Genomic DNA, 26,315 nt, shown 5'->3' on the forward strand with positions numbered 1-26,315 from the left:
CCCTTTCCCTTTCCCATTGCTGACCTACCTAACCACAACACTCTTAGGTAAAAGGCAGTGGCTAGTACCTATTGAACATACAGTAATGTGCTGTGATGAGTAATGACACAAATCATGAGCTGGCTTGGGGAGTCGTGATGTAGATTCCAGTGGGGTCTAGGGAGGAGCGGAGATGAACTTGCTTTTCCAGGAATTTTCCTGAATGTGATATCCCATTGAAGAAGCTGAGCACCGGTGCCTGAGAATGCTTTTGGTTAATCCCTCAAAGTGAACGACCATATCGCCAAAGGCCACATCTGGAGTCTCCTGGCTCTCTAACTCTAGCTTTTAAATGAACTTGTTGGCCTACTGCACGAGTGGAAACTCATCTGTTCTCGCAGGTTCTGTAAAGCAGTGTAGAAGGATGTTGTCCTGTAGTGCACTCTATTAAATTACAGCTAACAGAATTGATTCGCTACACAGTCACTTTCCTTTCCTCCGTACTTATGATCGTAATGGATTCAATTAATGTACAGAATCTGCTTTCATTTACAGGTCCCAAAGCTCTTTCCATCACTCATCACTGTACATCACTTACATAACAGAACCCTTGGTATTTTATTAAGATCTCCATTAGCTGTTGCGAAAGCAGCAGCTACTCTTCCTGGGGTCCACACAAAACATGAAACATTACATAATACAGAACATTAATAGACAAGAACAGTTCAAGTACAGAACTACATCAATTTAAAAATGGCACACGTAGCCTAGATATCAGCACATACACACAAACTATCTAGGTCAAATAGGGGAGAGGCATTGTGACGTGAGGTGTTGCTTTAACTGTTTTTTGAAACCAGGTTTGCTGTTCTACAGTGATGCATGGCTGCCATTTTTTTGCCAGATTTCTCCTGCATCTGCAGTAGCCATGGAGAGATGCGAGATGACTATAGTCAATGCTAAGATTCCTGACAGTGGGCTCCATGGCAACCGGAAGATGTTTTGGGTTGGGGGTGCCACTCTTCAGAGTGGCTTGTACCAGCATTCATTTGGTATTTTACTTACATTACAGTTTGTTTCTCAACAAACATTGTTTCTCATTCCTCCTCAGCCCTGACCCTGAACATACAGTTGAAGTCGGAAGTTTACATACACCTTAGCCAAATCATTTAAACACAGTTTTTCACAATTCCTGACATTTAATCAGAGTAAAAATGTCCTGTTTTAGGTCAGTTAGGATCACCACTTTATTTTAAGAATGTGAAATGTCAGAATAATAGTGGAGAGAATGATTTATTTCAGCTTTTATTTCTTTCATCACATTCCAAATGGGCCAGAAGTTTACATACACTCAATTAGTATTTGGTAACACTGCCTTTAAATTGTTTAACTTGGGTCAAACATTTCGGGTAGCCTTCCACACGCTTCCCACAATAAGTTGGGTGAATTTTAGCCCATTCCTCCTGACAGAGCTGGTGTAACTGAGTCAGGTTTGTAGGCCTCCTTGCTCGCACACACTTTTTCAGTTCTTGTCACAAATGTTCTATGGGATTGAGGTCAGGGCTTTGTGTTGGCCACTCCAATACCTTGACTTTGTTGTCCTTAAGCCGTTTTGCCACAACTTTGGAAGTATGCTTCGGGTCATTGTCCATTTGGAAGACCCATTTGTGACCAAACTTTAACTTCCTGACTGATGTCTTGAGATGTTGCTTCAATATATCCACATAATTTTCCTCCCTCATGATGCCATCTATTTTGTGAAGTGCACCATTCCCTACTGCAGCAAAGCACCCCCACAACATGATGCTGCCACCCCCGTGCTTCACGGTTGGGATGGTGTTCTTCGGCTTGCAAGCGTCCCCCTTTTTCCTCCAAACATAACGATGGTCATTATGCCCATTATGGCCATTTTTGTTTCATCAGACCAGAGGACATTTCTCCAAAAAGTACGATCTTTGTCCCCATGTGCAGTTGCAAACTGTAGTCTGGCTTTTTTATGACGGTTTTGGAGCAGTGGCTTCTTCCTTGCTGAGCGGCCTTTCAGGTTATGTCGATATACGACTCAATTTACTGTGGATATAGATACCTGTGTACCCGTTTCCTCCAGCATCTTCACAAGGTCCTTTGCTGTTGTTCTGGGATTGATTTGCACTTTTCGCACCAAAGTACGTTCATCTCTAGGAGAGAGAACACGTCTCCTTCCTGAGCATTATGACGGCTGCATGGTCCCATGGTGTTCATACTTGCGTACTATTGTTTGTACAGATGAAGGTGGTACCTTCAGGCTTTTGGAAATTGCTCCCAAGGATGAACCAGACTTGTGGAGGTCTACAATTTTTTTCTGAGGTATTGTCTGATTTCTTTTGATTTTCCCATGATATCAAACAAAGAGGCACTGAGTTTGAAGGTAGGCCTTGAAATACATCCACAGCTACACCTCCAATTGACTAAAATGATGTCACTTAGCCTATCAGAAGCTTCTAAAGCCATGACATCATTTTCTGGATTTTTCCAAGCTGTTTAAAGGCACAGTCAACTTAGTGTATGTTAACTTCTGACCCACTGGAATTGTGATACAGTGAATTATAAGTGAAATAATATGTCTGTAAACAATTGTTGGAAAAATTACTTGTGTCATGCACAAAGTAGATGTCCTAACCAACTTGCAAAAACTAGACCAGTTTTAATCACTCCAACCTAAGTGTATGTAAACTTCCGACTTCAACAGTAATATAATGCCTAAAAGCAATGCTCCACCACAATAGATAGCTCCAAACAAAATGTTCCAACCCTGGTCTATATGAGGCCATAACACTCCACAAATAAGTAAACACCAACACATTCAATTTCATGGCAGAAATTCAAATGTTTTGAAACATAGAGAGTGAGTCAGGGTTTACTAGTGTTCTTTTAAATGGCTCCTGTGTTGGTAGTACTCCACAGAATTCCACGGTGTCTTTGGTTTACAGGTGACAGGTTGGGGACACATTGGTGGTGGCAGGCCCCTCTTTAAGTGGTAAATGGGAAGTCACCAGCTGTCCAGGCAAGTATATCTAGGATCCTGCTTGGGAGCCATCTGTGCGCCCAGCCCCACATCATTAGTGAGAGAGAGAGTGAAGGAGGACTGTAGGCTGTGAGGACCAGATTAATATTCACACCTGTCACTCACTCCTGAGATAACCCCCTCCCAGCACCACCTGCCCTGTTTGTTCCTCTCCCTCTCTCACTCAAACTGAAAAAAAGCGGCCATTTAAAATTGCCACATTATAGCCATGCATTGTCACAGAAACAGAGACGCGGGTCATGTTTGAATACTCTGAAAAAGCACCCTTTTTTCCTTCCTTCCAACCCACCCTCCTGACAGAGAGAGACTGTTATTAGTGCTCCACCAACTTTAGTCAACACATGGCTAATTTGCACCTCCACCTATCTGTTTATCCAATTTGCATGACCATGTGTAGCTTCGTCCCACAACTATCCATTTAAATGAACAATTATATGAACAATTTTGACTTTGACTTTTAATTTTACAGATGGCATTCATTTGAATGGCTAGTTGCGGGATGAAGCTAGGACATGAGGTGCAGTTGGTTTCCTTTCAAAGCAAAGAGTTGCGTTAACCACTTCAAACTGAACCAGATACTAGATACAGAGACTTGGGTGGAGGGCACCGTCTGAGGGTATTTCTAACCAACCATTACATCATTTCTTAAGAGAAGCCAAAACAAAATCAAACCATGGGAGCTGCTCAATTACAAGGATGATGTTATCTTCTCAGTTTAATTGCCTTTGTGACTCAAAGTGTTGATGCAACCCTTTCCTGTGTTCTAATGAAAAAGTAGCAGCAGTCGAATCTGCCTTTGGATACTCCCTTGGATACATTTTAATAGATTATAAAAATGGGAGAAAAGGCCAGTCTCTCTCTCTCTCTCTCTCTCTCTCTCCACTGTCAAACTAAGACAAATCAAAAGGCTGCAAAAGAATAGGAGGAATATGCAAATTGGATATGGGTTAGGACATTTTTTTATATATATAAAAAGGGATAACAAAATTACCCCTCCAGGGCTTCTTCTTTGTAAGGCCTCACAACAAACGATGTGTTCCGGAAATAAGACACCAATGTGTCATGAATAATATCAAAGTGAGTGCGCTGTATTGTATATTTGAATTGACGGAGCTGCGTTAGCGTTAGGTACAGTATATCTGCAGGCTTTCAGCTTCGTTCTCCCTTAGCAGACGAGCAAGTAACTAGCTATTCCTGAGGCGGGGAACAAACGCGCACCACTTTTCATCAAAGGGGAACAGCATTGATAAGCTCCATTGTTGGTTTATTCGATAACTGTAGTGCCCTCCTGTGCTCTTTCTAAAAAGAGAAACTTGCTGTGTTCACACACCAATGTTCAACATGGATAACAACCCTCGTAGTTATTTATGAGACACAATCATAAGCTTCGAATTTGTCTTTTTTTTCCCACATGAAAAATTACTGTAGTATACTATGGTATAAATTCCATAGTATTCACTGTAGTGTTTTTGCAGAGAATACTGTAGTATTTACTGTAGTGTGGTGGACGTGACTATAGTGTCCGTATTTACAGTTTACTATAGTATAAATATTGTAGTAGAATGTTTGTTGGCATATACTATAGTAATTACTGTAGTGCTTTTGCAGACTAGTATTTACTGTAGTGTTTTTGCAGACATTACTGTAGCATTTATTATAGTGTTTTTGTTTTATTACCTTTAACATAGCAGTGGGGCGTTCTCCTTGATGAAGAAAATATGAACCTACTGGACAAAATACTCAAAGAGCAAATGTTCCATAACCTGTAGGTAGGTAGGACTGAATGGAAAGTTCAGAGCTTCTGCTTTTTTCTATGACCTGTAGGGAACACAACAAATTGTCTATCCTTGGCATGTCGGTTTCTCAATTATGGGTGGCACAAATTGGGGTATGGGGGAGGGGAATAGGCAGGGTATATGCAAATTAAATACTGTAGTATATACTGTAATATTGCATAAGCACAAGATACCACAGTGGACAAAATCCTATTGGCGGTGCATGGGGAGGATTCTTTTGGGACCAGGTCACAATGACCAAAAATAGGAATGGCAGATTTGTCAAAAGTCAACATCTTCTCCAGGGGCTGTCAAGGTACCCTGACACATAGCTTAGCCTAAGTAGACTCTACTCAGTCTTCTGTTCTGCGCTGTCCCTAAGCGGACAAGACACAGCAGTGGACAAAATCCAGATGGCAGTGCATGGGTGGGATTTTTTGGGACCAAGTCACCCCCACCAAAAATAGGAATGGCAGATAAGGGCACCCAACCATTCCCGGCCTGTGCTGGCACGGCTCCATCCATGCCACCAGAGGCTGGGCTGTTTCTGGGTAGATGGCTCCAGGAGGGTACACAGTCCACTCTGCATTCTCTGTTGGGCAAACACTGGCCTGCCGGCTGTCGCAACATCCAAAGTTTTCACGCCCCTTTTTTGCTTCTTTTTTTAGGGAGTGGGGGGGGGGGGTTAATGTGTGCATCTGTGGGGGATGGGTGGCACTGAGTATTCAGGATTTACACAAAGCTCAGACAGAGATCAAACAAAGGACCATCATCACTCTTCAACCACAGGTACGGGAGGGGAGGTCAGGGGCTTTGTCCAGTAGAGGGGTGCAGAGTGAGAGTGTGTGTTGGGGGGGGCTTGATATTGTGTGTGTGTGTGAAGGGTGGGTGTGTCCAGCCAGACACAAAAACAGCCAGTCACATCTGAGGCCAGCGCTAATGTCACTGTCTTTGAGGACAGCACCCTCAACGTTGGCCCATTGTTCATGTCATTTGAGAGCATATGTTTCCAGTGACAGTGTAACATGTTCTCAGGCCGAAGGTTTCTGAAGTCACAAGGCTTATTTTCAGCTTCCTCCTTCAGTCTGTTCTAATGAATGCACATAAAGCACCAAAGTGTTAAGCATTTTTTGCTTTTCAGGATTTGCATAGAGATAGCAGTAATGATTACTTCAATATTAAACATAATAGACTCTGATCTGTCCATACTGGCACAATGCTTGCTTCTTGTTTTGGTAGAGTACACAATTATGTTTTTAGATAACAAGAGTTAAAAATCATCTCTCAGAAATCTGTCCCTAGAGTTCTTGTGTGTCCTCAGGACTAATTGCTCAAACCCATTATAGAGCATGATTCATGAATGTACTCCAATTATCCAAATGTCATAGTATTTTTTTTTTAATGAACAACATGGTTTTCATGAGTGGATTGCCAAGTCAGTGTTTGAGTTCTAAGTCTTGGCCACATCCCTGTCTATTCATGACATGTTCATGCCTGCTCAAATTGACACAAAAAGCCTGCTGTATGCCTGGTTTAGTCATTTTAATTTCACCATAAGTGCTTTTTGCCTATGAAGACAAGCAAGTTGTAAAACTTGATGCGAGAGGCTTGTATAAACTACACCGCATCGGTTCATTGAAATAGTTTGAAATGATTTAATAAAACCCCGTGGCAAATAAAACATAAAATGGAGAATTCTGTGAATCGTCAGTAAATGTTTACCACCAACACGAGAAGGCTTGCATGGTCTGGGCGGGGTGTGGTAGCGGTCCCGGCCAATCAGACAGTTTTTTCTCAACCGTGGACTATCGACAGAAGTTGAGACAGGCAGTCTGGAGTAAATCTCAACCACGATGGATGCAATAACTCGTTGTCTCGTGTTAATAGTCCTGTTCTTTGGGACTAGGATTCAAGAAAATGATGGTAAGTGAGCGAGGCTATGCCCTGACAGCTATTTATTTCCTCCAATATGTTCTGGCCACGAAGTTTGATTTCGGGGCGTCGGTTGTTGCTCTTTGTTTCAAGAAGTGCCAGCCTAAAGACTCTTTTCAAAGATGGCGCAGGTCAAAGCAAGCTGCGCTGTCAGTGGAATGTTTATTGTTTAGGGGAATGTCTGCGGGGGGGTGGAGAAAGAGCGAGCGAAAATAGCTAAAAGTCTCATGCACCTCCAAGGGCTTTCGGCTTTAGTCCATGAACAAAGCGGGATACACTCCGGTCAAGTCATTTGCAACCTGCGGTGTTCGAGCTTTGACTGATTTTATGTAGTAGTATTCCTCATTTGAGAAAATACAAAGTTGGCGTCCTGCACAGCTGTTTGTTATCGTCCTTAATCGTTAATTTCTCGTGCTGGACACGGACGGAGGAGTGGACTGCGCGCTGAAGAAAGCCATGGCCTGGACAGTCCTGCCATGAGGCTATGTTTTGCATTTGTGTCCGTGTAGCTAAATAGTCGCAGCTACTAAGTTAGCTAACTTAGCGGTCTATTTTGAGGGAGAATTGACGTTAGATATCTACAAACTACCTGTTCAGTCAACAGAGGAGATGGATTTTGTTTAATTTGACACCTAGCTATAGTAACGTTATAGCTTTCCGGTTGGTTATAAATCCATCTATTCAGCTAGTCTTTTATTGTTGCTACGGTATGAATTCGCGAGTTACTCATGCTTTTCTTGTAAAACAGCTACGGTTTCAAAGGTGTTGACAGTTAAAGCAAGCTAGCTAACGCTAGTGACCGAGCAAGGGGTTGTTTAATAAAGTCATGCTCATTTTTTACAAACTTGTCTGTGCTCTCGTGTGAGCTTTGCTGAGAGCTGAACTGGCAACATTAACGTTACTCGGACCCCCCCCCCCCCCAAGATAGCCAATATAAGGTAACCGTAGTTGACCAAATATGTGTAACAGCTAATCTATTACATTTTTTCTGATCAGTTGTATGAATTTTGCGCGAAATTCTAGACAAGCTAAGCAACAACTATAGCTAGTGTGCTGGGCAGCTGTCTTGCAACATTTGCCGACCATTTGAACATCGCGAGCTAACTCACAATAACAAATACTCGACCCCCCTTCTATGCTTTCTATATACCTAATGTCGATTATTGTACATTTCTTGGCGGCTATATGGCTGACAGTGTGCATTCACACTTGACACGGTTCCTTCGTCCTAAATGTCGTTTTCGATGCTTTGTTGAAAAAACAACCGTTATTTGTATGAAAGTGAACCTGTGATTACCACAAACGTACTTAATTATATATATTGTTTTACAAGAATATAGAATAATTCCTCTGCTTCGGAACCTCACGATATTCCTTTGTGTGACATTCCTTTGTGTGGATAGAGGGAGAGTCGATGCAAGCATGAATACATCTCAGCTCACAGTGGTGTATCTTGATAATGTAAAGAGACCCATTAAGGCAAAAGGTTCCGATACGTTTATCCCGTGTCCTTAAATAACGTTATTAATACTCAATTGATATGTTGCCCTGCAGAGGATCTGTCTCTCTTTTTGATATAACATTGACATGCTCCGGTGACATGGGAGCTGAAACGAGGCAGGATCATTTGCATCAGAATGTAATGAAATCAATAACCTTGATGCATATAATCCCATGGCTAAAGGAGCTGACCACCACTTACTCGAATTGAAGGCGCTGGACTTCTGTTCGTTTTTTCTACACCCATAAGAAGCTTAGCATTAGGCTATCTGTGCATTTCGTGGGAGTGTTTTTGTGTAAGATAGGGGGTGAATCCTCAGTTCCCCACCCCAGAATATTTGATGCCGTCACTACTGTCATCAATAATTCACAGCTTCAAGACAGACCAGATATGAAATAGTTCATGTAAATACACGCACTCAAATTGTACATGTCCTTTCTTCGGCTTGTAGAGGATAGTAGCCTAGTGCTCATCATACATGCTGTCGGTAACATGTATGACACACAGAGGGCAGACAATAATCGATCAATTGTCAATTAGATTGGTCCTCCTACCCATGCTGTTTACATCATGGGACCTCTAAACAGACTCAGTACAACATCACCTTTATTTTAGCTACATTGGATGGGACGTTAGTCACAAGCAGTTCATTTCACATCATCTGTGGAGACAGCTGGTGTTTGACCTTTGCGTCCTCCGGTGACCTTTTGAAAACCTCATTACTGTCCAGCACAGAGCTCCCGTGGTGCTCAACACGCTCACAGAATTCTGTGTGCTGGAGCCCCCTTTTCCATTTTGGATCTGCATAAAACTTGCATTGCTTTCTCCCTGCAGACGGTGCAAGGAAACAGCACATTTTCGTCTGGGAAATAAAAAGATGTGCAGCTTAGTTTAAGTGACATCTCTGGGGTGCCATGTCTGAAAATAAAACCACATCAAAAGCTCTAACTGCCAGTGTTACCATGTTGACGTGGCATCAGAATATCAAGTGGGGGATCAACTCCAGGCTTCGAATGGCACAGAGCAAGACTTCTGAAGCTCAGTCACATCTATAACCTTTTTCTACTGGAGCGACCCTTTCCCTCTTCTCTGAACCTCTATGGACGATTATAAGCCCCACAAACAGTGAGCTCTCCCCACTAGTCAAAGAGGGGTGTTTGTTACGGTGAATACAGTAACGCTACCTTTTGGTCAGAGGAATCCGAAGCATCCGAATTACCCCAAACTGCCTGTTGTCCTGGCTTAAGGGACCAAAACTAATATGAGAAGTTGTATTTTTGCCAGCTGTGATTGGTTTCATGGGCAGTGATGCATTCCAATGGCCCGCTTTCGGTGGCATCAAGAATTCTGCGGGGATGGTAGCTTTTTAAAGAACAGAAAGAGACCTATTATGTGCTGGGCTTTTGGTTTTGTTGTTTTTCTGTTCTTATCCCTCCAATTGCCTGTGTTTAGGCTTACAGGTTTTGAATAAATGTTGAGAGAGCTGTGAGCATTCTTTCTCAGTTAAAATGCTCTAGCAATTCTGCCAGGAAGGAAGTACATTGATCATTCTTCTCACACAAATACAGAAACTGAATAATGGCTTTTCCATTGGAAATAGTTTAGGCCTACATGTTCTTGCAATCTCTATTAATCGGTTGCTGCCTTTCTCTCTTCCAATTGCTCTACAGACACTCGTATCAAGCAGCTGTATGCATTGCTTTTATGTCATTATCCTTTTCATCTGGAGAATATTTTAGAAGCAATTTTGGCTAAGTACCTTTCTCAAGGGCAGAAAAGACCCCCCCCCCCACCCCCAGTATGAACTGCGTGCCCCTATCTAGCCCATAAAACTCCTGCCCATCATGGAGGAATGGCGTGCCATGCACTGCACTCATCCACACAGCCTGAACTACTTTCCTGCTTGGAGGAGACGTATGTGTGTGCTTGGAAGAGACGTCAGAGGAGCAGTTGGTCCCTCAATGAGACGACTGGAGTTGGCCGTCTCTTCAATCTTCTCAATCACCTCAGCTGGCGCACGGTTTGGATAGCCTACCTGCTATGAACTCGCTTTTTTTAAACTAATGGAGAGATCAATTTGAGTAAAGGTATGGTCTACAGCCCTTTGAATCAGTGCTTTTGAACACTCCCTGACAAGATTACGAGATGATTAATGGCCCCCTGTCCTGGATTAAAACCAATGGAAAAGTTTAACGGTGTACATAACCACATGGTACAGTAGCTCCATGGCACTGAGTAGTTCAATGTTTATCATATTCATCTGCCTCACCTGCCTTGTCTCACCACTAGCAGTGTTGTAGCAGAATTATTTTGTTTAGGGTTTCTTCAACTTTTGTCAGTCTGTGTTTCTGCCCTGCAGTAACCATTTGGTTAGCCTAATGGCCAGCAACAGAAGGGTAGGTTTACAACTCCTCCCTGTGCCTCCAAGGCAGCTTGGTTCGCTGGGTATTTATAAAGAACACTCAGTCATGTGCTCTGACACACCAGCAATTAGTACAGCCTCCGGCAAAGAGAGGGGCGAAAAAGTTAGCACTTCAGCATTGACTGGTACTCTCTGTGCGACTCTTATTGCTCCTTTCCTGTCTAAAGTCTAATTAACACGTCAGGATAGTGGCAAACATCAGCAGAAATGCCATGGGCAGGCCAGGCATACACAAACAGACTTTTCAAACGGCTGTGAAGAGGCCTTGCAGGCTTGCATATATATCTTGAACACTGTTGTAGGCTATTGTACAATATATGGTCTCCCACAAACCCATTGCAGTATTGATAGTTGAAAAGTACGCCTTTCTTACACATTGTTCGGATGAATAAGTGTCATCCATTTTATGCAGCAATTATGCTTTTTAAACACACTTAAGACATCGTCTGATCTCTTAATGAAACTAGATAATTGTGTATTTTTCTGTCATGTTATGGTTACGATTTAAAGCCTTTAAGCTCCATGCTCAGACTTATAGCCCATACCTGCAAGTTGTTAAATGTCACCAATTTGAGTAAACCACAGCAGCAACAAACCCATCTAATCCAGAGCTCTTTTATTTAATTCAAGGCCAATTGTTTTTTTTCTTATTCATTATGCAGTTCCAACTACCTTGAGGTATTTTGTGGGCTCTTTTGAGAAAACATCCGTTGCTAACCGACTGTCACATCCCAGAGAGTCAGTGGAGCATCTGAGCTGTTGGAGCTGAAGGTCTCTGCCGAACAGCTGGCATCAACGGGAGACGCTTTCTCTTAAATCAACCTGATGCATATTCATTAGAGTACTCGTTCAGCCATCCCCATGTTGATATTGAATGTCTGCTCACTGGGAATTGGCCGTTAACTGTATTTAAACTCACTGCTCCCTCGATGCACCTGTGAAGAATGACATTGGCCTTCTTATTTTGACTTTCTGTTCTAACCTACTAAGAGTTCTTAGGAAACTATGCAGTATTTTGTGGTTTTTTTTAATGTATTATTTCTTACATTGTTACCCCAGGAAATCTTAATGCTTATTACATACAGCAGAGAAGAACTATTGGATATAAGAGCAACGTCAACTTACCAAAATTACGACCAGGAATATGACCGAGTTGGATCCTCTGTTCGGACCACCACCCAGGACAATGGAGCGAATTGCAGTAGGCGATGTAGAACAACGATGCCGCAGAAGGGTCAGATGAAGCGGCCACCTGGCCAGGCTCCGTAGACGTGCACACCGCTCCCGAGTATACTACTAGCCAATGTCCAGTCTCTTGACAACAAGGTAGACAATTTGAGCAAGGGTTGCCTTCCAGAGAGACATCAGATTGTAACATTCTCTGTTTTATGGAAACATAGCTCTCTCAGGATATGTTTTCGGAATCAGGTCAGCCACCGAGCTTCTCCATGCATCGCGCCAACAGAGATGAACACCTCTCTGGGAAGAGTAGCAGTGGTCGAGGGTATTGCGCTTGTGCTTGCGCAATCAACATACTGAAATAATTTAGGTAGACTTCTCAAATTTGCTTTGTTAAAATCCCCAGCTACAATAAATGCAGCCTCAGGATGTACAGTGAGGGGGGGAAAAGTATTTGATCCCCTGCTGATTTTGTACGTTTGCCCACTGACAAAGAAATGATCAGTCTATAATTTTAATGGTAGGTTTATTTGAACAGTGAGAGACAGAATAACAACAAAAAAATTCAGAAAAACGCATGTCAATAATGTCATAAATTGATTTGCATTTGACAGAGGGTCAAATACTTATTTCCCTCATTAAATCAGCAAGATTTCTGGCTCCCAGTTGTCTTTTATACAGGTAACGAGCTGAGACACTCTTAACTTCTTGAGGCTACCTGGGACGTTAGCGTGCCACCTGTGGCGCACCCTATCAACAGCAGGTGCATTTCAAGAGCGGCAAATTTGAAACCAAATAAATGTACAAATTCAAATTTCTCAAACATACAACTAACTTACAGCCTTTGAAAGATAAACATCTTCTTAATCTAACCACGTTTACCGATTTCAAAAAGGTTTTACGGGGAAAGCATAAAGTTAGGTTATGTTAGGAGAGTACATTGACAATAGCTGTGTGCAATGCATTGTCGATTCAAAGACATGCCTCACCAAAACCATACAATCAGCTAAAATTATGCACTAACCTTTTACAATCTCCATCAGATGACACTCCTAGGACATTTTGTTAGACAATGCATGCATTTTTAGTTCTATCAAGTTCATATTTATATCTAAAAACAGTGTTTTACTATGGCGTTGATGTTCAGGAAATCGTTTCCCTCCAATACCGGCAGTCAAGTCATGACGACAAAATAATTAATTAATATTAGAAAACATTGCTAAAATATTATATTGTCATTCAAAGAATTATAGATTTACATCTCTTGAACGCAATGGACTTGTCAGATTTTAAATTAACCTTACTGGGAGATCACACTTTGCAATAATCTGAGCACTGCGCCAGACAAATACGCATCGCGATACAGACTAACCGCCATGTTGGAGGAATCTAAAATCGAAAATACTATATAAATAATCCATTACCTTTGATTCTCTTCATCAGATGTCACTTCCAAAGAGTCCCAGGTCCATAACGAATGTATTTTTGTTCAAAAAAGCTCATCATTTATGTCGAAAAACCTCCGTGTTGTAGCGCATGATCTAAGCCAGCCGGACTTCACTTCACTTCAAGAACGGAAAAAATATATTTCCGTTCGTTCAAACATGTCAAACGTTGTATCGCATAAATCATTAGGGCCTTTTTTAACCAGAACATGAATAAAATTCAAGGCGGACCATTGGGTTTTCTTTTAAAACGTTTCGGAATGAGAGTACCCACCATCAAATCGCGCGCCAGGGTGAATGATGGACCATCACGTTCCATGGCTCTTATTCGGTCAGATCTCACTGTAGAACACTCAAAACACTTTGTAAAGGCTGGGGACATCTTGTGGAAGCAATAGGAAGTGCCAGAATATAATTCACCCCCTTTGTTTTTCAATGGCATAGGCTCAAAGTCAATTCAACACATCAGGTATCCACTTCCTGTCAGAATCTGTCTCAGGGTTTTGCCTGCCAAATGAGTTCTGTTATACTCACAGACACCATTCAAACAGTTTTTGAAACTTTAGGGTGTTTTCTATCCATATATAATAAGTATATGCATATTGTAGTTACTGGGTAGGTGTAGGAGGCATTTAAAAATGGGCACATCTTTTTTCAAAAAATTCTCAATACTGCCCCCTATACCCTAACAGGTTAAAGGCAGTGCTCCTAATCTCATTTTGTTACCTGTATAAAAGACACCTGTCCACAGAAGCAATCAATCAATCAGATTCCAAACTCTCCACCATGGCCAAGACCAAAGAGCTCTCCAAGGATGTCAGGGACAAGATTGTAGACCTACACAAGGCTGGAATGGGCTACAAGACCATCGCCAAGCAGCTTGATGAGAAGGTGACAACATTTGCTGCGATTATTCGCAAATGGAAGAAACACAAAAGAACTGTCAATCTCCCTCGGCCTGGGGCTCCATGCAAGATCTCACCTCGTGGAGTTGCAATGATCATGAGAACGGTGAGGAATCAGCCCAGAACTACACGGGAGGATCTTGTCAATGATCTCAAGGCAGCTGGGACCATAGTCACCAAGAAAACAATTGGTTAAACACTAAGCCGTGAAGGACTGAAATCCTGCAGCGCCCGCAAGGTCCCCCTGCTCAAGAAAGCACATATACATGCCCGTCTGAAGTTTGCCAATGAACATCTGAATGATTCAGAGGACAACTGGGTGAAAGTGTTGTGGTCAGATGATACCAAAATGGAGCTCTTTGGCATCAACTCAACTCGCTGTGTTTGGAGGAGGAGGAATGCTGCCTATGACCCCAAAAACACCATCCCCACCGTCAAATATGGAGGTGGAAACATTATGCTTTGGGGGTGTTTTTCTGCTAAGGGGACAGGACAACTTCACCGCATCAAAGGGACGATGGACGGGGCCATATACCGTCAAGTCTTGGGTGAGAACCTCCTTCCCTCAGCCAGGGCATTGAAAATGGGTCGTGGATGGCTATTCCAGCATGACAATTACCCAAAACACACGGCCAAGGCAACAAAGGAGTGGCTCAAGAAGAAGCACATTAAGGTCCTGGAGTGGCCTTGCCAGTTTCCAGACCTTAATCCCATAGAAAATCTGTGGAGGGAGCTGAATGTTCGAGTTGCCAAACGTCAGCCTCGAAACCTTAAATGACTCGGAGAAGATCTGCAAAGAGGAGTGGGACAAAATCCCTCCTGAGATGTGTGCGAACCTGGTGGCCAACTACAAGAAACGTCTGACCTCTGTGATTGTCAACAAGGGTTTTGCCACCAAGTTCTAAGTCATGTTTGCAGAGGGGTCAAATACTTATTTCCCTCATTAAAATGCGAATCAATTTATAACATTTTTGACATGCGTTTTTCTGTATTTTTTGTTGTTGTTATTCTGTCTCTCACTGTTCAAATAAACCTACCATTAAAATTATAGACTGATCATTTCTTTGTCAGTGGGCAAACGTACAAATTCAGCAGGGGATCAAATACTTTTTTCTCTCACTGTATGGTTTCCACTTTGCATATAGTCCAGTGAAGTTCTTGGATGGCCATCTTGGTGTCTACTTGAGGGGGAATGTACACAGCTGTGACTGATGAGAATTCTCTTGGTAGGTAAAATGGGCGGCACTTGGTTGTACGGAATTCTAGATCGGGTGAGCAAAAGGACTTGAATTCCTGTACGCTGTTCTGATTACACCATTAGTCGCTAATCATATGCTTTGTACATAATACCCACTCTGACTATTAAAACCTACCCTAACCAGAAACTCTGGATGGATGGCGGCATTTGCGCAAAACTGAAAGCGCGATCCACCGCATTTAAACATGGATAGAGGTCTGCGAATATGTCTGAATATTAACAGTGTAGCTATTCCCTCCAAGGCAATCAAACAAGCGAAATGCCAGTACAGAGAAGAGGTGGAGTCGCAATTCAACAGCTCAGACACAAGACGTATGTGGCTCGGTCTACAGGAAATCACGGACTACAAAAGTAAATCCAGCCACGTCACGGACACGTCATGCCTCCAGACAAACTAAACACCTTCTTTGCCCACTTTAAGGACAATACAGTGCCACCGCCGCGGCCGGCTAACAAGGACTGCGCCCCACCCCTCTCCTTGGCTGACGTGTGTAAAACATTTTAAACGTGTTCACCCTCGCAAGGCTGCTGACCCAGACGGCATCCCAAGCCGCGTCCTCAAAGCATGCGCATACCAGCTGACTGGTGTGTTTACGGACATGTTCAATTGCTCCCTATCCAAGTCTGTTGTCCCCAAATGCTTCAAGATGGCTAACATTGTTCCTGTACCCAAGAAGGCAAAGAGAACTGAACTAAATGACCATCGCCTCGTAGCACTCACCTCTAGTCAAGGATCATATCACCTCCGCTTTACCGGCCACCCTAGACCCACTTCAGTTTGCATACCACCCCAACAGGTCCACAGACGACGTAATCGCCATCACACTGCCTTATCCCATCTGGACAAAAGGAATACCTTTGTCAGAATTCTGTTAATTGACTACAGCTCAGCATTCAACACCATAGTACCCTTCAAGCTCATCATCAAGCTGGAGGCCCTAGGTCTCAACCCCGCCCTGTGGAATTGGGTCCGGGACTTTCTTACGGACCGTCCCCAGTTGGTGAAGGTAGGAAACAACGTCCCCGCTTCGTTGACCCTTAATACTGGGGCCCCACAAAAGTGCGTGCTCAGCCCCCTCCTGTGCTCCCTGTTCACCCACGACTGTGTGGCCATGTACGCCTCCAACTCAATCATCAAGTTTGCAGATGACACCACAGTAGTGGGCTTGATTACCAACAACGACGAGACAGCCTACAGGGAGGAGGTGAGTGCACTTGGAATGTGGTGTCAGGAGAACAACCTCCCTCAACGTCAACAAAACAAAGGAGATGATTGTGGACATCAGGAAAAAGGAGAGGAAGCACCCCCCCTATCCACATCGAAGGGACAGCGGTGGAGAGTTTTAAGTTCCTCGGCGTACACATCAGACAATCTGAAATGGTCCACTCACACACAGTGTGGTGAAGGCGCAACAGCGCCTCGTCATCCTCAGGAGGCTAAAGAAATTTGTCTTGTCACCCAAAACCCTGACAAACTTTTACAGATGCACAATCGAGAGCATCCTGTCGTGCTGTATCACAGCCTGGTACGGCAACTGCACTGCCCTCAACCGCAAGGCTCTCCAAAGGGTGGTGCGGTCTGCACAACGCAACACCGGGGGCAAACTACCTACCTCCTTGACACCTACAGCACCTGATGTCACAGGAAGGCCAAAAAGATCAAGGACATCAACCACCCGAGCCACTGCCTGTTCACACTGCTACCATCCAGAAGGCGAGGTCAGTACAGGTGCGTAAAGCTGGGACCGAGAGACTGAAAAACAGCTTCTATCTCCAGGCCATCAGCCTGCTAAACAGGCATCACTAACTCAGAGGCTGCGGCCTACGTTGAGACCCAATCACTGGCCACTTTAATAAATGGATCTCTAGTCACTTTATACAATGCACTCTAAATAATGCCACATTGATGTTTACATATCTTACATTACTCATATGACGTGTATATACTGTATTTTATACCATCTATGGCACCTTGCCTATGCCGCTCGGCCATCGCTCATCCATATATTTACATGTACATATTCTCGTTCACCCCTTCAGATTTGTCTGCATTAGGTAGTTGTTGGGAAATTGTTAGATATTACTGCACTGTTGGAACTTGAAGCACAAGCATTTCGCTACACTCGCAATAATATCTGCTAACCTTGTGTATGTGACAAATACAATTTGATTTGATATTAGTAAATTATCATATGGCCCATTTGTTGTGACCCATAGGTCTAATTGAGAGAACTAAGGGATGTGCTTAAATGCTTCCAGTTCCTTTTTGAGAGTCCTAAACCCTAAGCTTGTGCTTTGTTTCTGCTTAAGCAGCCAGACACAGCTGTGTTTTTGTCCGTGAGGCTGCAGAGGGAGGTTCTGGTCTGTGTGGGGATGGTCTGAGAGGACGGTCCACCTCACCCATCCCCCACATCTGTTCTGGACAAAGGCCCTGCCATAATGGAGGTGATGGAGATGGGGCCGGGGATCGGGCAGGCTGTGACCTATGGAAATGACTCTGGGGAGCCGTGTTCGCTGAATAAGGGGAAAGAACAAACTGGCTGATTTTTAAGTAGATGAGTGGGGGCAGGGGAACATGCTGTGTGTGTTTTTTGTGTGTACTCTTGCCAGATGTGTGTGCGTGCACCCTTTATTCCATGTGATACCTACATGCTGTGCCACACCACTTTTCAAGGTAAGTCTGTACTGGAAGCCAGCAGGGGTACAGGGAATGCAGTTGCCAGGAAACTGGAGTAATTAATTTGATTGCGCATGAAGGTGAGCACGAGCTGGAATGAGGGGTTGCATTGATGATAGACCCACGTGACTTCGTGCCACACCCCTCCTCCTCACCCTCTGCCACTCCTCTCCACCTGGCCTAGGGAATGAGTTGATACTGATTTATTATCTATCCTGTTGCATAGTCACTTTACCCTGACCATATGTACATATCTACCTCAATTACCTCGTACCGCTGCACATCGACTCGGTGCTGGTACCCTGTGTATTTATCCTTACTCATTGTGTTTTTACTATTTTTCAAATTTTCTCTGCATTGTTGGGAAGGAACTGTAAGTAGGCATTTCACTGTTACTCTACACCTGTTGTTTATGAAGCATGTGACAAATACAATTTTGATTTGAGCTGGGCTACCCCAAGGCTGGCTGGGTGGTGGCAAAGCACACAGACTACCCCAGCCACAAGCTAAGCTCTGTGTGTGTTTTTGTTTTTTAAGGAACAGCAGCAACTAAGACAATTTTACATAGTGCAGAGAGACAGCCGGGCATTTGTGCGCTTGAGTTCATTTCTGCTGTTACATGGACTCTACAACGTGATGAAACTTTGTTGCTCTTTGTTGAATCAAGCAAAGTGTTTTAGAAATCAAGTCTTTGGTTGCCAAGGCAACACTACCCTCCCTGTAGCAGCAGCACATGGTGTTGGGTGAGGAGAAATGTATGTATGTATGTATGTATGTATGTATGTATGTATGTATGTATGTATGTATGTATGTATGTATGTATGTATGTATGTATAATTATTATTATTTTCTGTGACCTCGGTCATTTGGCTGATGATTAACTTGAAGATATGGAACTACATTTGTGCAAAGACTATACGTTTGCTTCTGTTTTAACCCACGCCAGTACACCAGGGAGAGTAATTAGTGTAGCCTAATTATTTATTTGAAGGAGGAAGTAAAGGGCGCCCTAAAACCAAACACCTTGCGCTTCCCTCCGTACAGTACGACGACTGCGGGGGGCGCAGTCCAGTATTCCAAATGCATATGGGCTACTTGACTTAGCTTTGCACACAGTAAATATGGTTCAAATGATCTTTTACAGGAGATGCGTTTAATCGTCACCTGTAGACACTTCAAAATCCAATGCCGTTCTATTCAAGCATCTAGTGTCAAGTGCTTTTGCTATGATTCCGCCACAAAATATAGCCTAGATGCTTTGTGGTGAAATGACCGTCTCCTTTCTCACCGGCATGTAGAAGACATTTGTATTTCAAAGTGCTTAAGGATTGTGAGCTCAAAAGGCCAGTGCTTCAGTTCCATTTGATTGGAGCTTAATCTCCCATGCAAAGAAACTCTTCTGCCTGTAATCTTCTCTTTTCTTTTTTTAGGTCTCTAAACATCGCTGAATCTCCTTGTAGTTATGACACTCATTAGCAGGAGAGAATTCTCTGCCCCAGGTGAAAAATGTTTCAAGAATAGTGAGCTGAAGTAAAGTAGGCTATGCATAACTTCAGTGTTTATCCTGATAGGCAGATTTGTTCTGGGTGCTCTCCGCAGCAGAGGGCCATTGTCCAGGTTGGTCGGAGCTAGGGCTGTCGTGGTGACCATATTACTTCACAGTAATCTCCTTTTTATGCACTCCGAACATGCTTTGGTAGTACTCAACTTGCTTATGACCTTCAGGTCCTAATGGCCTGGTACTCAGGGCTCTATTGTCCCTCGAACCACTCTGACATCAATGCAAATGCAATTGAAAATCAAATCAAACTCTTATCAAAACAGTATAGTGCTTTTAAAACTCACCTCACTGTGATGATCAGGTTGACGAAAGAAGTTCAACAGGTTGAAACGAAGTGTAAAATATGGTCTTTTGGATGTTGTTTCAAAGTCTAACAGGCATTTGCATGTTCTAGCTTGTAAGACTTTTTAAATGTATTTTTATTTTTTTTATCATTCCCAACTAAAGTTGCATAATAACTTTAAATCTAGCATATATGAACTTTCTAAAATGTCCCTTTTACGCTCAACATATCCACTTCATATGTGCGCACGCTCGGTCCGGAATGGGAAAGATATCCTTTTTTATTTTATTCAGCTAAATTGAATGCTATTCTTCTTACTATGACAATATACTTTATCAGCATATCTTGTCAGTCAAATAAATAATCCTATGTCATGGAGTATAGCCAGATAACATACAGTAGGCCAACTGATATGTTTTTCTAAAAAAATAAATATTGTCATAAGGTTTCTTTAGACCTGACAGGCTTGTATGCCTGGAGATGCTAAACTTGTTTGTTAATTAATGTCTTTTGCATGACAATAACCAGCTGAAAAAATGTCTTGACTGCCACAGCCCTAGTCGGAGCCGATGACGCAGAAAGCTGACAGTGGATTGTCAAGAGAACCCTGAGAATAATAATAAAAAAAGGGCATTAGTACAAGAACCTCAGTAATTACAGGCTAGGCTGACTTGAAGAGAATTTCCTAAGAGAGTTAAAGCCACAATCTGGAAGATGGGCTGCATGTCATTAGTGGACCATCGACAAAAATGTAACCAGTGACATCCCATGTTCACATTCCAATAGCTCTTGATTTACATGATATACTGCATCTGTCAAGAAATAATATTCCATAAGCGCAAGATTACCTTTTTCTACGTGAGTTATAGTTCTCTAATTTGTTTAGTCTCATGACAGTACATCTTACTGCGCTTTAATGACTGAAGGAAATGCTGACAAACTGCTTTGCAATTTGCAGATAAAGTCAATCTGCCTTTATACAATGGTCACCAAAGACCCACCACTTTATGCTCGCAAACATACTAAAACGCTTTCTTATCTCCTCTGCTCTCTCTCTCTTTGCTGCTGCATACCCATTGAACTGTCCCCTCTGCTGTTGAGTGCAAGATAATTCAATTACTTCATTAGAGGTCTCAGAAGATGTGAAATCCAATTGCCATTGATTTCTGAAATATGAAGCGGTTGTCTTTTGACTCGCTTTTTGCTGTGCACCGTGTATTAGATTAAACTTTCTACTGTCCTTTTCATTTGAAGCTTCTCTGGGGGCTTGTCGGTGCAGCAGGCACTTGAAGCCTGGTCTTGGCAAACTCCCCTCCCCCTAATACTGTTAAAAAATAGCTTATTTAGTCGTAATCAGATTGTGCTAGGCCTATATGGAATTAAGTTAATTGGAGGCGTTGGAGGACTTCAATGACTCCTCATAAGGCTCTCCAAAATGCCAGTGTAATTTGCAAAGGTCTTTGTTGCAAAAATGTATTGGTGGGGGGGGGGGTTCTTGATGACCACATGTCATTCATAAATATGTTGAGTTGCCCTCCGAAACAAGTTAACCCCCTGCGGCTCGCTGACAAGTATGGACCCTTATCAGTGTGAAATAGGATTAACTTGCCACATTTTCAACTTTATCTGGAATTTATGATTTGTTGGTTATTTGAATCTGCTGTTTAGTGCTAGGGCAGAAACTAGGGATGCGCCGATATTACATTTTTGGCCGATTCCGATATTTGCCTTGCCAAAAAAAAACGATACCGATATAAGAATTCTAGTACAGTTAAATAGTTAGACTGCTGCGTCCATGTGTGTCTTAAGGCATTGCATCTCAGTGCAAGAAGCGTCACTACAGTCCCTGGTTCGAATGCAGGCTGTTTTGCATCCGGCCGTGATTGTCAGTCCCATAGGGCGGCACACAATTGGCCTAGCATCGTCCTGGTTTGGCCGGGGTAGGCGGTCATTGCCAATAAGAATTTGTTCTTAACGGACTTGCCTAGTTAAATACAGGTTACACACACGCACCACACTGACCAAAAAGGTATTTTGTTGGCATTTACGTATGTCCCCATTACCAGTAAAACATAATCAAAACCTATATCTTTCACTTACTTGCTGTGCTGTTTTGTTGTTCAGTCGTTTCATTCTCAACCAGGATTTCGTCATACATGTCAAGTAATGAAGTTTCTGGTCTGTCTGTGGCCTCTCTTTCTCGGTGCGCACTGTCACTGTGTCCGTGTCCATCTTGTCATTCTTGTCCAACTGTGTATGTAACATTTCACGTAAACCCTGTTTCTTGTCTGCATCGAAGTAGCGGTCCTTGTACCTAGCATCAAGCATGGTGGCGACACTGTAAAGAGGCTCAGAGTGCCACCGAATCGCTTGTTCACAGCCTCGAGTATTTTTAAGTTTTAACCCCACGGTCTGGGTTGGCAGTTTTGTTGAGCAGGCATTTCAATGCCATGACGGGATATCACGTCTGCTGCAGATGCAGTTGATTAGCTTATTTCTCGAGTCAGTTGTTCGAATGGAGCTAGGAGTTTGTTCATGTTTCAAACATGTTCTCATGCCATTGAAATGACAGCAGTGGTATGAGAACCAGCACATTCTTGAGCATGCAATACGGCTTTCCTCAGTACAAAATCTCAGTACAAAATCCTCTGTGCTGTCAGACATCGCTGGTCCAAATGTCAGTCGTGAAGCTGATAGCAGTGACGCCCATAGCAAGTAGCTTATAGATGTACGTTTCAACAATACTGTGTATCTCTGGTAGGGCAACATCTGAAAAATGGTATGTACCGGGCCCAACCAGTCGGCAAAAGCCAACATCATCCACGACAGAGGCCTGTTGATTTTCAAGGGCAATGAATTCCATTATCTTGCGGACAATGGATTTCGCCTTTGTGTTGTCTCGCTGAAATGTTCTTACTCTTTCAAATAACTGCTCGACTTGGAACTTGTTTAGTTGTTGGAAGTGTGTGCTTCGTATTTTTCAGCTTTTGTTCTGTGTAGAGCTGTAGTTTTCGTGGCGTCATCTAGTTAGGTTATATAAGTATGCACGTCAGCTTTAACATCGGATTTGCACATCGGCGTTGAACTAGACATCAGGCCAATGTTGGAATTTTGAGTTAATATTGGCCTATTCCGATATGCTCACTGATATATCGTGCATTCCTAGCAAAAACCAAAACCTACACTCCTTGGGATCATGAGGACCGAGTTTGGGAAACCCTGTAGAAGATGTTATTTTATTTCACTCCATTGTTTTTGGGGTTGGCCATTTGTCAGTCGCTGGCTACCTATCAGCCGTGTTGCTGTTCCTTGCTGGTATTCGGTGGTAGGAAGCCAGGGCTTAAAATTTAAATGCGGGTAAGATGTCTTTCACCAGCCATATTGGCAGGCAGTGGTGTAAAAAGTACCCAACTGTCATACTTGAGTAAAAGTGAAGATACCTTAACAGAAAATGACTAAAGTAAAAGTCACCCAGTAAAATTCTACTTGAGTAAAAGTATTTGGTTTAAAATATACTTAACTATCAAAAGTAAAGTATAAATCATTTGAAATTCCTTATATTAAGCAAACCAGATGGTACCATTTTCTTGTTTTTTAAATTTACAGATAGACACAGGCACACTCCAACATTCAGACATCATTTACAAATGAAGCATGTGTGTTAAGCGAGTCTGCCAGATCAGAGGCAGTAGAGATGACCAGGGATGTTCGGTTGATAAGTGTGTGAATTTGACTATTTTCCTGTCCTGCTAAGCATTAAAAATGTAGCGTACTTTTGGGTGTCAAGGAAAAGGTATAGAGTAAAAAGTACAATATTTTCTTAAGGAATGTAGTGAAGTGAAAATAGTTATATATATATATATATATATATAATTAGTGAAGTACACAAACCCCCCCCCCCCCCCCCCAAAAAAAACGACTTAAGTAAAAATATTTTAAAGTACTTTACAAAACTGTTGTCCGGTGGTCAGGGCTCCACAGTGCGAGCATTTCACTCATTTGTGAGAAAAAAAATTGTCAAGTATGATCTCGTTTATAGCTAAATAAATGCTGCAGTATTTCTGACATTTTGTTTCATAGCTAGTAAACTATTTGCACAAAGTCAAAACTATGACTCCTATATAGCCTGTTTGTGACTGGTAGATTTATTAAATCTACCTGCCACAGTGGCTGATGGACCAAAAGTTAGTTTTAGACCCTGTTGATGGCCCACTTGTGGCTGCGTGTGGACCTCTGTGCCCTTTTGGATGTTCATGTCATCTGTCCACTTTATTTGGGCGGTGGTGTTCGGCACTCTGTAGACTTCTCACTTTGCTGACCCCTGTCCAAAAATAGTCTCTTGGCTTTGGGGCTCAGGCAGCAGTCCTCCCCAAAACCATTTTGGCCGCACCCTTCAGCACTGATGTGACTATGCCAGCCTACCCAAATATACCCCCTACCCTCATTTATCATCCCTCTCTCTCTCTCTTCTTACTTTCCCCCGTGGGCTGGGGGCAACTTTGTTTACTTTTCACCCTAATGTCTCAGGCAGCCTGTATCCAGCCACTGTCTCTCTCTGGGTCAAGGGCAGCATGCTTTAGCCTTAAGTCTCCTACACTGTCCACCTGCCTATGGTCTGGTTCGGTCGCTTTAGCGGGTTTAGGCATGGGGGATGACTGTTGTTCCCTCTACCTAGTAGTTAACAGAGTAGAGACAGTGGGTCAGCTCCCTCTCGAAGTGTATGCTGCTGATACATCAGGTTTCTTCTCCACCCAGGACCAGAGGCTCTCTCCCTTCTTGGGAAAGTAGAAGTGAGCAAATCTACATTTCCACTAGACAAAATATCCTCTGCTGAAACCATCAATAAGAGATTAGGTGTGACGTGCCTTGGCCGGTACACAGTGTCCCTGATCTCGAAGGCAGGCTGCGGGCTGACTCGTAAAGCAACGCGCCATCACGCCTCAATGGGTGCTCCACTGCTACTACTCCAGCCTAGCTCACCTAGAGAATCCATCAAACACCTAGCGAATGGGGTTGTGTTAAAACCCCAACTGTTTGAACACATTTTGTTTCTGTAGGTTGTTATTGAGACCACACAAGCCAGGTTTTTTTATTTGTAATATATTAGGATCCCCATTAGCCAACATCAGTGGCGACAGCTAGTCTTACTGGGATACATGTTGGTAGTCCTCGCCTTCATTTAATCCCATATAGGAACACTCATCAGTATGCATGGGTCAGGTGCAGCATTGCTGGTCAGGATCTTTTGAATACAGAGCTTCTAGTCTGTACCCTCGGTGCCTGGCTGTTATGTGTGCTAGCCCATGTCTAATCAACATGCAGTCCAGGAAGGCAGGGAGAATGGAGGGGCAGCGGAGTGGAGGGGGAGGAGTGGAGGATTTGGAGCTGTATGGATCCACTGTTCCTGGCCTGATGCCAACAGGTCATTTTTAACAGCAGTCTGGGAAAACAAGGGGACCTTTTAGAGAGGGGGGAGGAAGGAGGGGGGAGGAAGGGGTAGAATGCTCAGGTCTACCCTGAATTTCAAACCTGTCTGGAATCCATTTAAGTGCACTAGTGACAATCTGGCTAGTGAGGCTATGTGCAGGGAGGCTGGCCACTCCTCTGTACTATATTGTACAAGTCCTGAGCTTAGTCATGCGGTGCACTCATGCTATGCAGCATGTTTCTGCCATCAGCACATTCACACTTAGCAGTTATCTTTTGGTTGGTACTTTAGACAAGGGGTTGTCAGACTGATGTAATATATTCATTGATTTTGTCGGGTAGTAGGGTGAATTACTCATCAGCCCAGATGTGAGTGGTAATGCCCAAGCTGTCTGCTTGCTGCTGCCTCAGGTAATGATTAGCAGCGCTTGTCTTTTAACCGGCGGTTCCTGAAGGCGGGTTAATGCGCCATGGGAGACGGAACGAAGGGGGAAAAACAAGGAAGAACGTACCTTCTCTACTGATCAGCCATCATCTGTTTCTCACTGTTGTTCTGCTGGTTCATTTGCATATTGTTTTGATACACTAGATGCACACGCTGCTGCTACTGACAAAATTGTTTAACCAATTGGAATGGGATATTAAATCCTGGCCTCGGTGCAATTGTAAATGCGTCGGAACTCTCGATGCAGATTACACCAAATTCATTTCATGCCCCCTGCTCAAGTATTGACTCGAGCGCCCTGGCTGTCGCTAGATCTAGCCTATTTGTTCACACCTCTTGCTTCTGTTTCTCTGTTACAAGAGGGGAGGGGGATTTTAGCCCCCTAACTGCTTACTGACAGCTATGCATTGTTCGTGCGTTGCCTGGTAACGGCATGCATGTGGATGGTCTTGTGTTTAATAG

The 26,315-nt window shown here is 43.2% G+C and overlaps 1 protein-coding gene across 2 annotated transcripts in view; it reads left to right on the top strand.

Annotated features, from left to right (window-relative positions):
* Positions 1–6,608: 6,608 nt before the first annotated feature.
* The window catches only part of LOC115195639 (TGF-beta receptor type-1), a 62,114-nt gene continuing 42,407 nt past the window's right edge, over positions 6,609–26,315 (top strand). The window contains exon 1 of one of the 2 annotated variants that reach the window (XM_029755716.1): positions 6,609–6,741. In XM_029755716.1, the coding sequence (XP_029611576.1) occupies positions 6,672–6,741 (70 nt within the window). In that variant the 5' untranslated portion in view covers positions 6,609–6,671. The remainder of the gene's footprint in view (positions 6,742–26,315) is intronic. The other variant, XM_029755715.1, reaches the window with a different exon arrangement.

This window comes from Salmo trutta, chromosome 6 (genome assembly GCF_901001165.1).
Source record: "Salmo trutta chromosome 6, fSalTru1.1, whole genome shotgun sequence".
Taxonomy (NCBI): Eukaryota; Metazoa; Chordata; class Actinopteri; order Salmoniformes; family Salmonidae; genus Salmo; species Salmo trutta.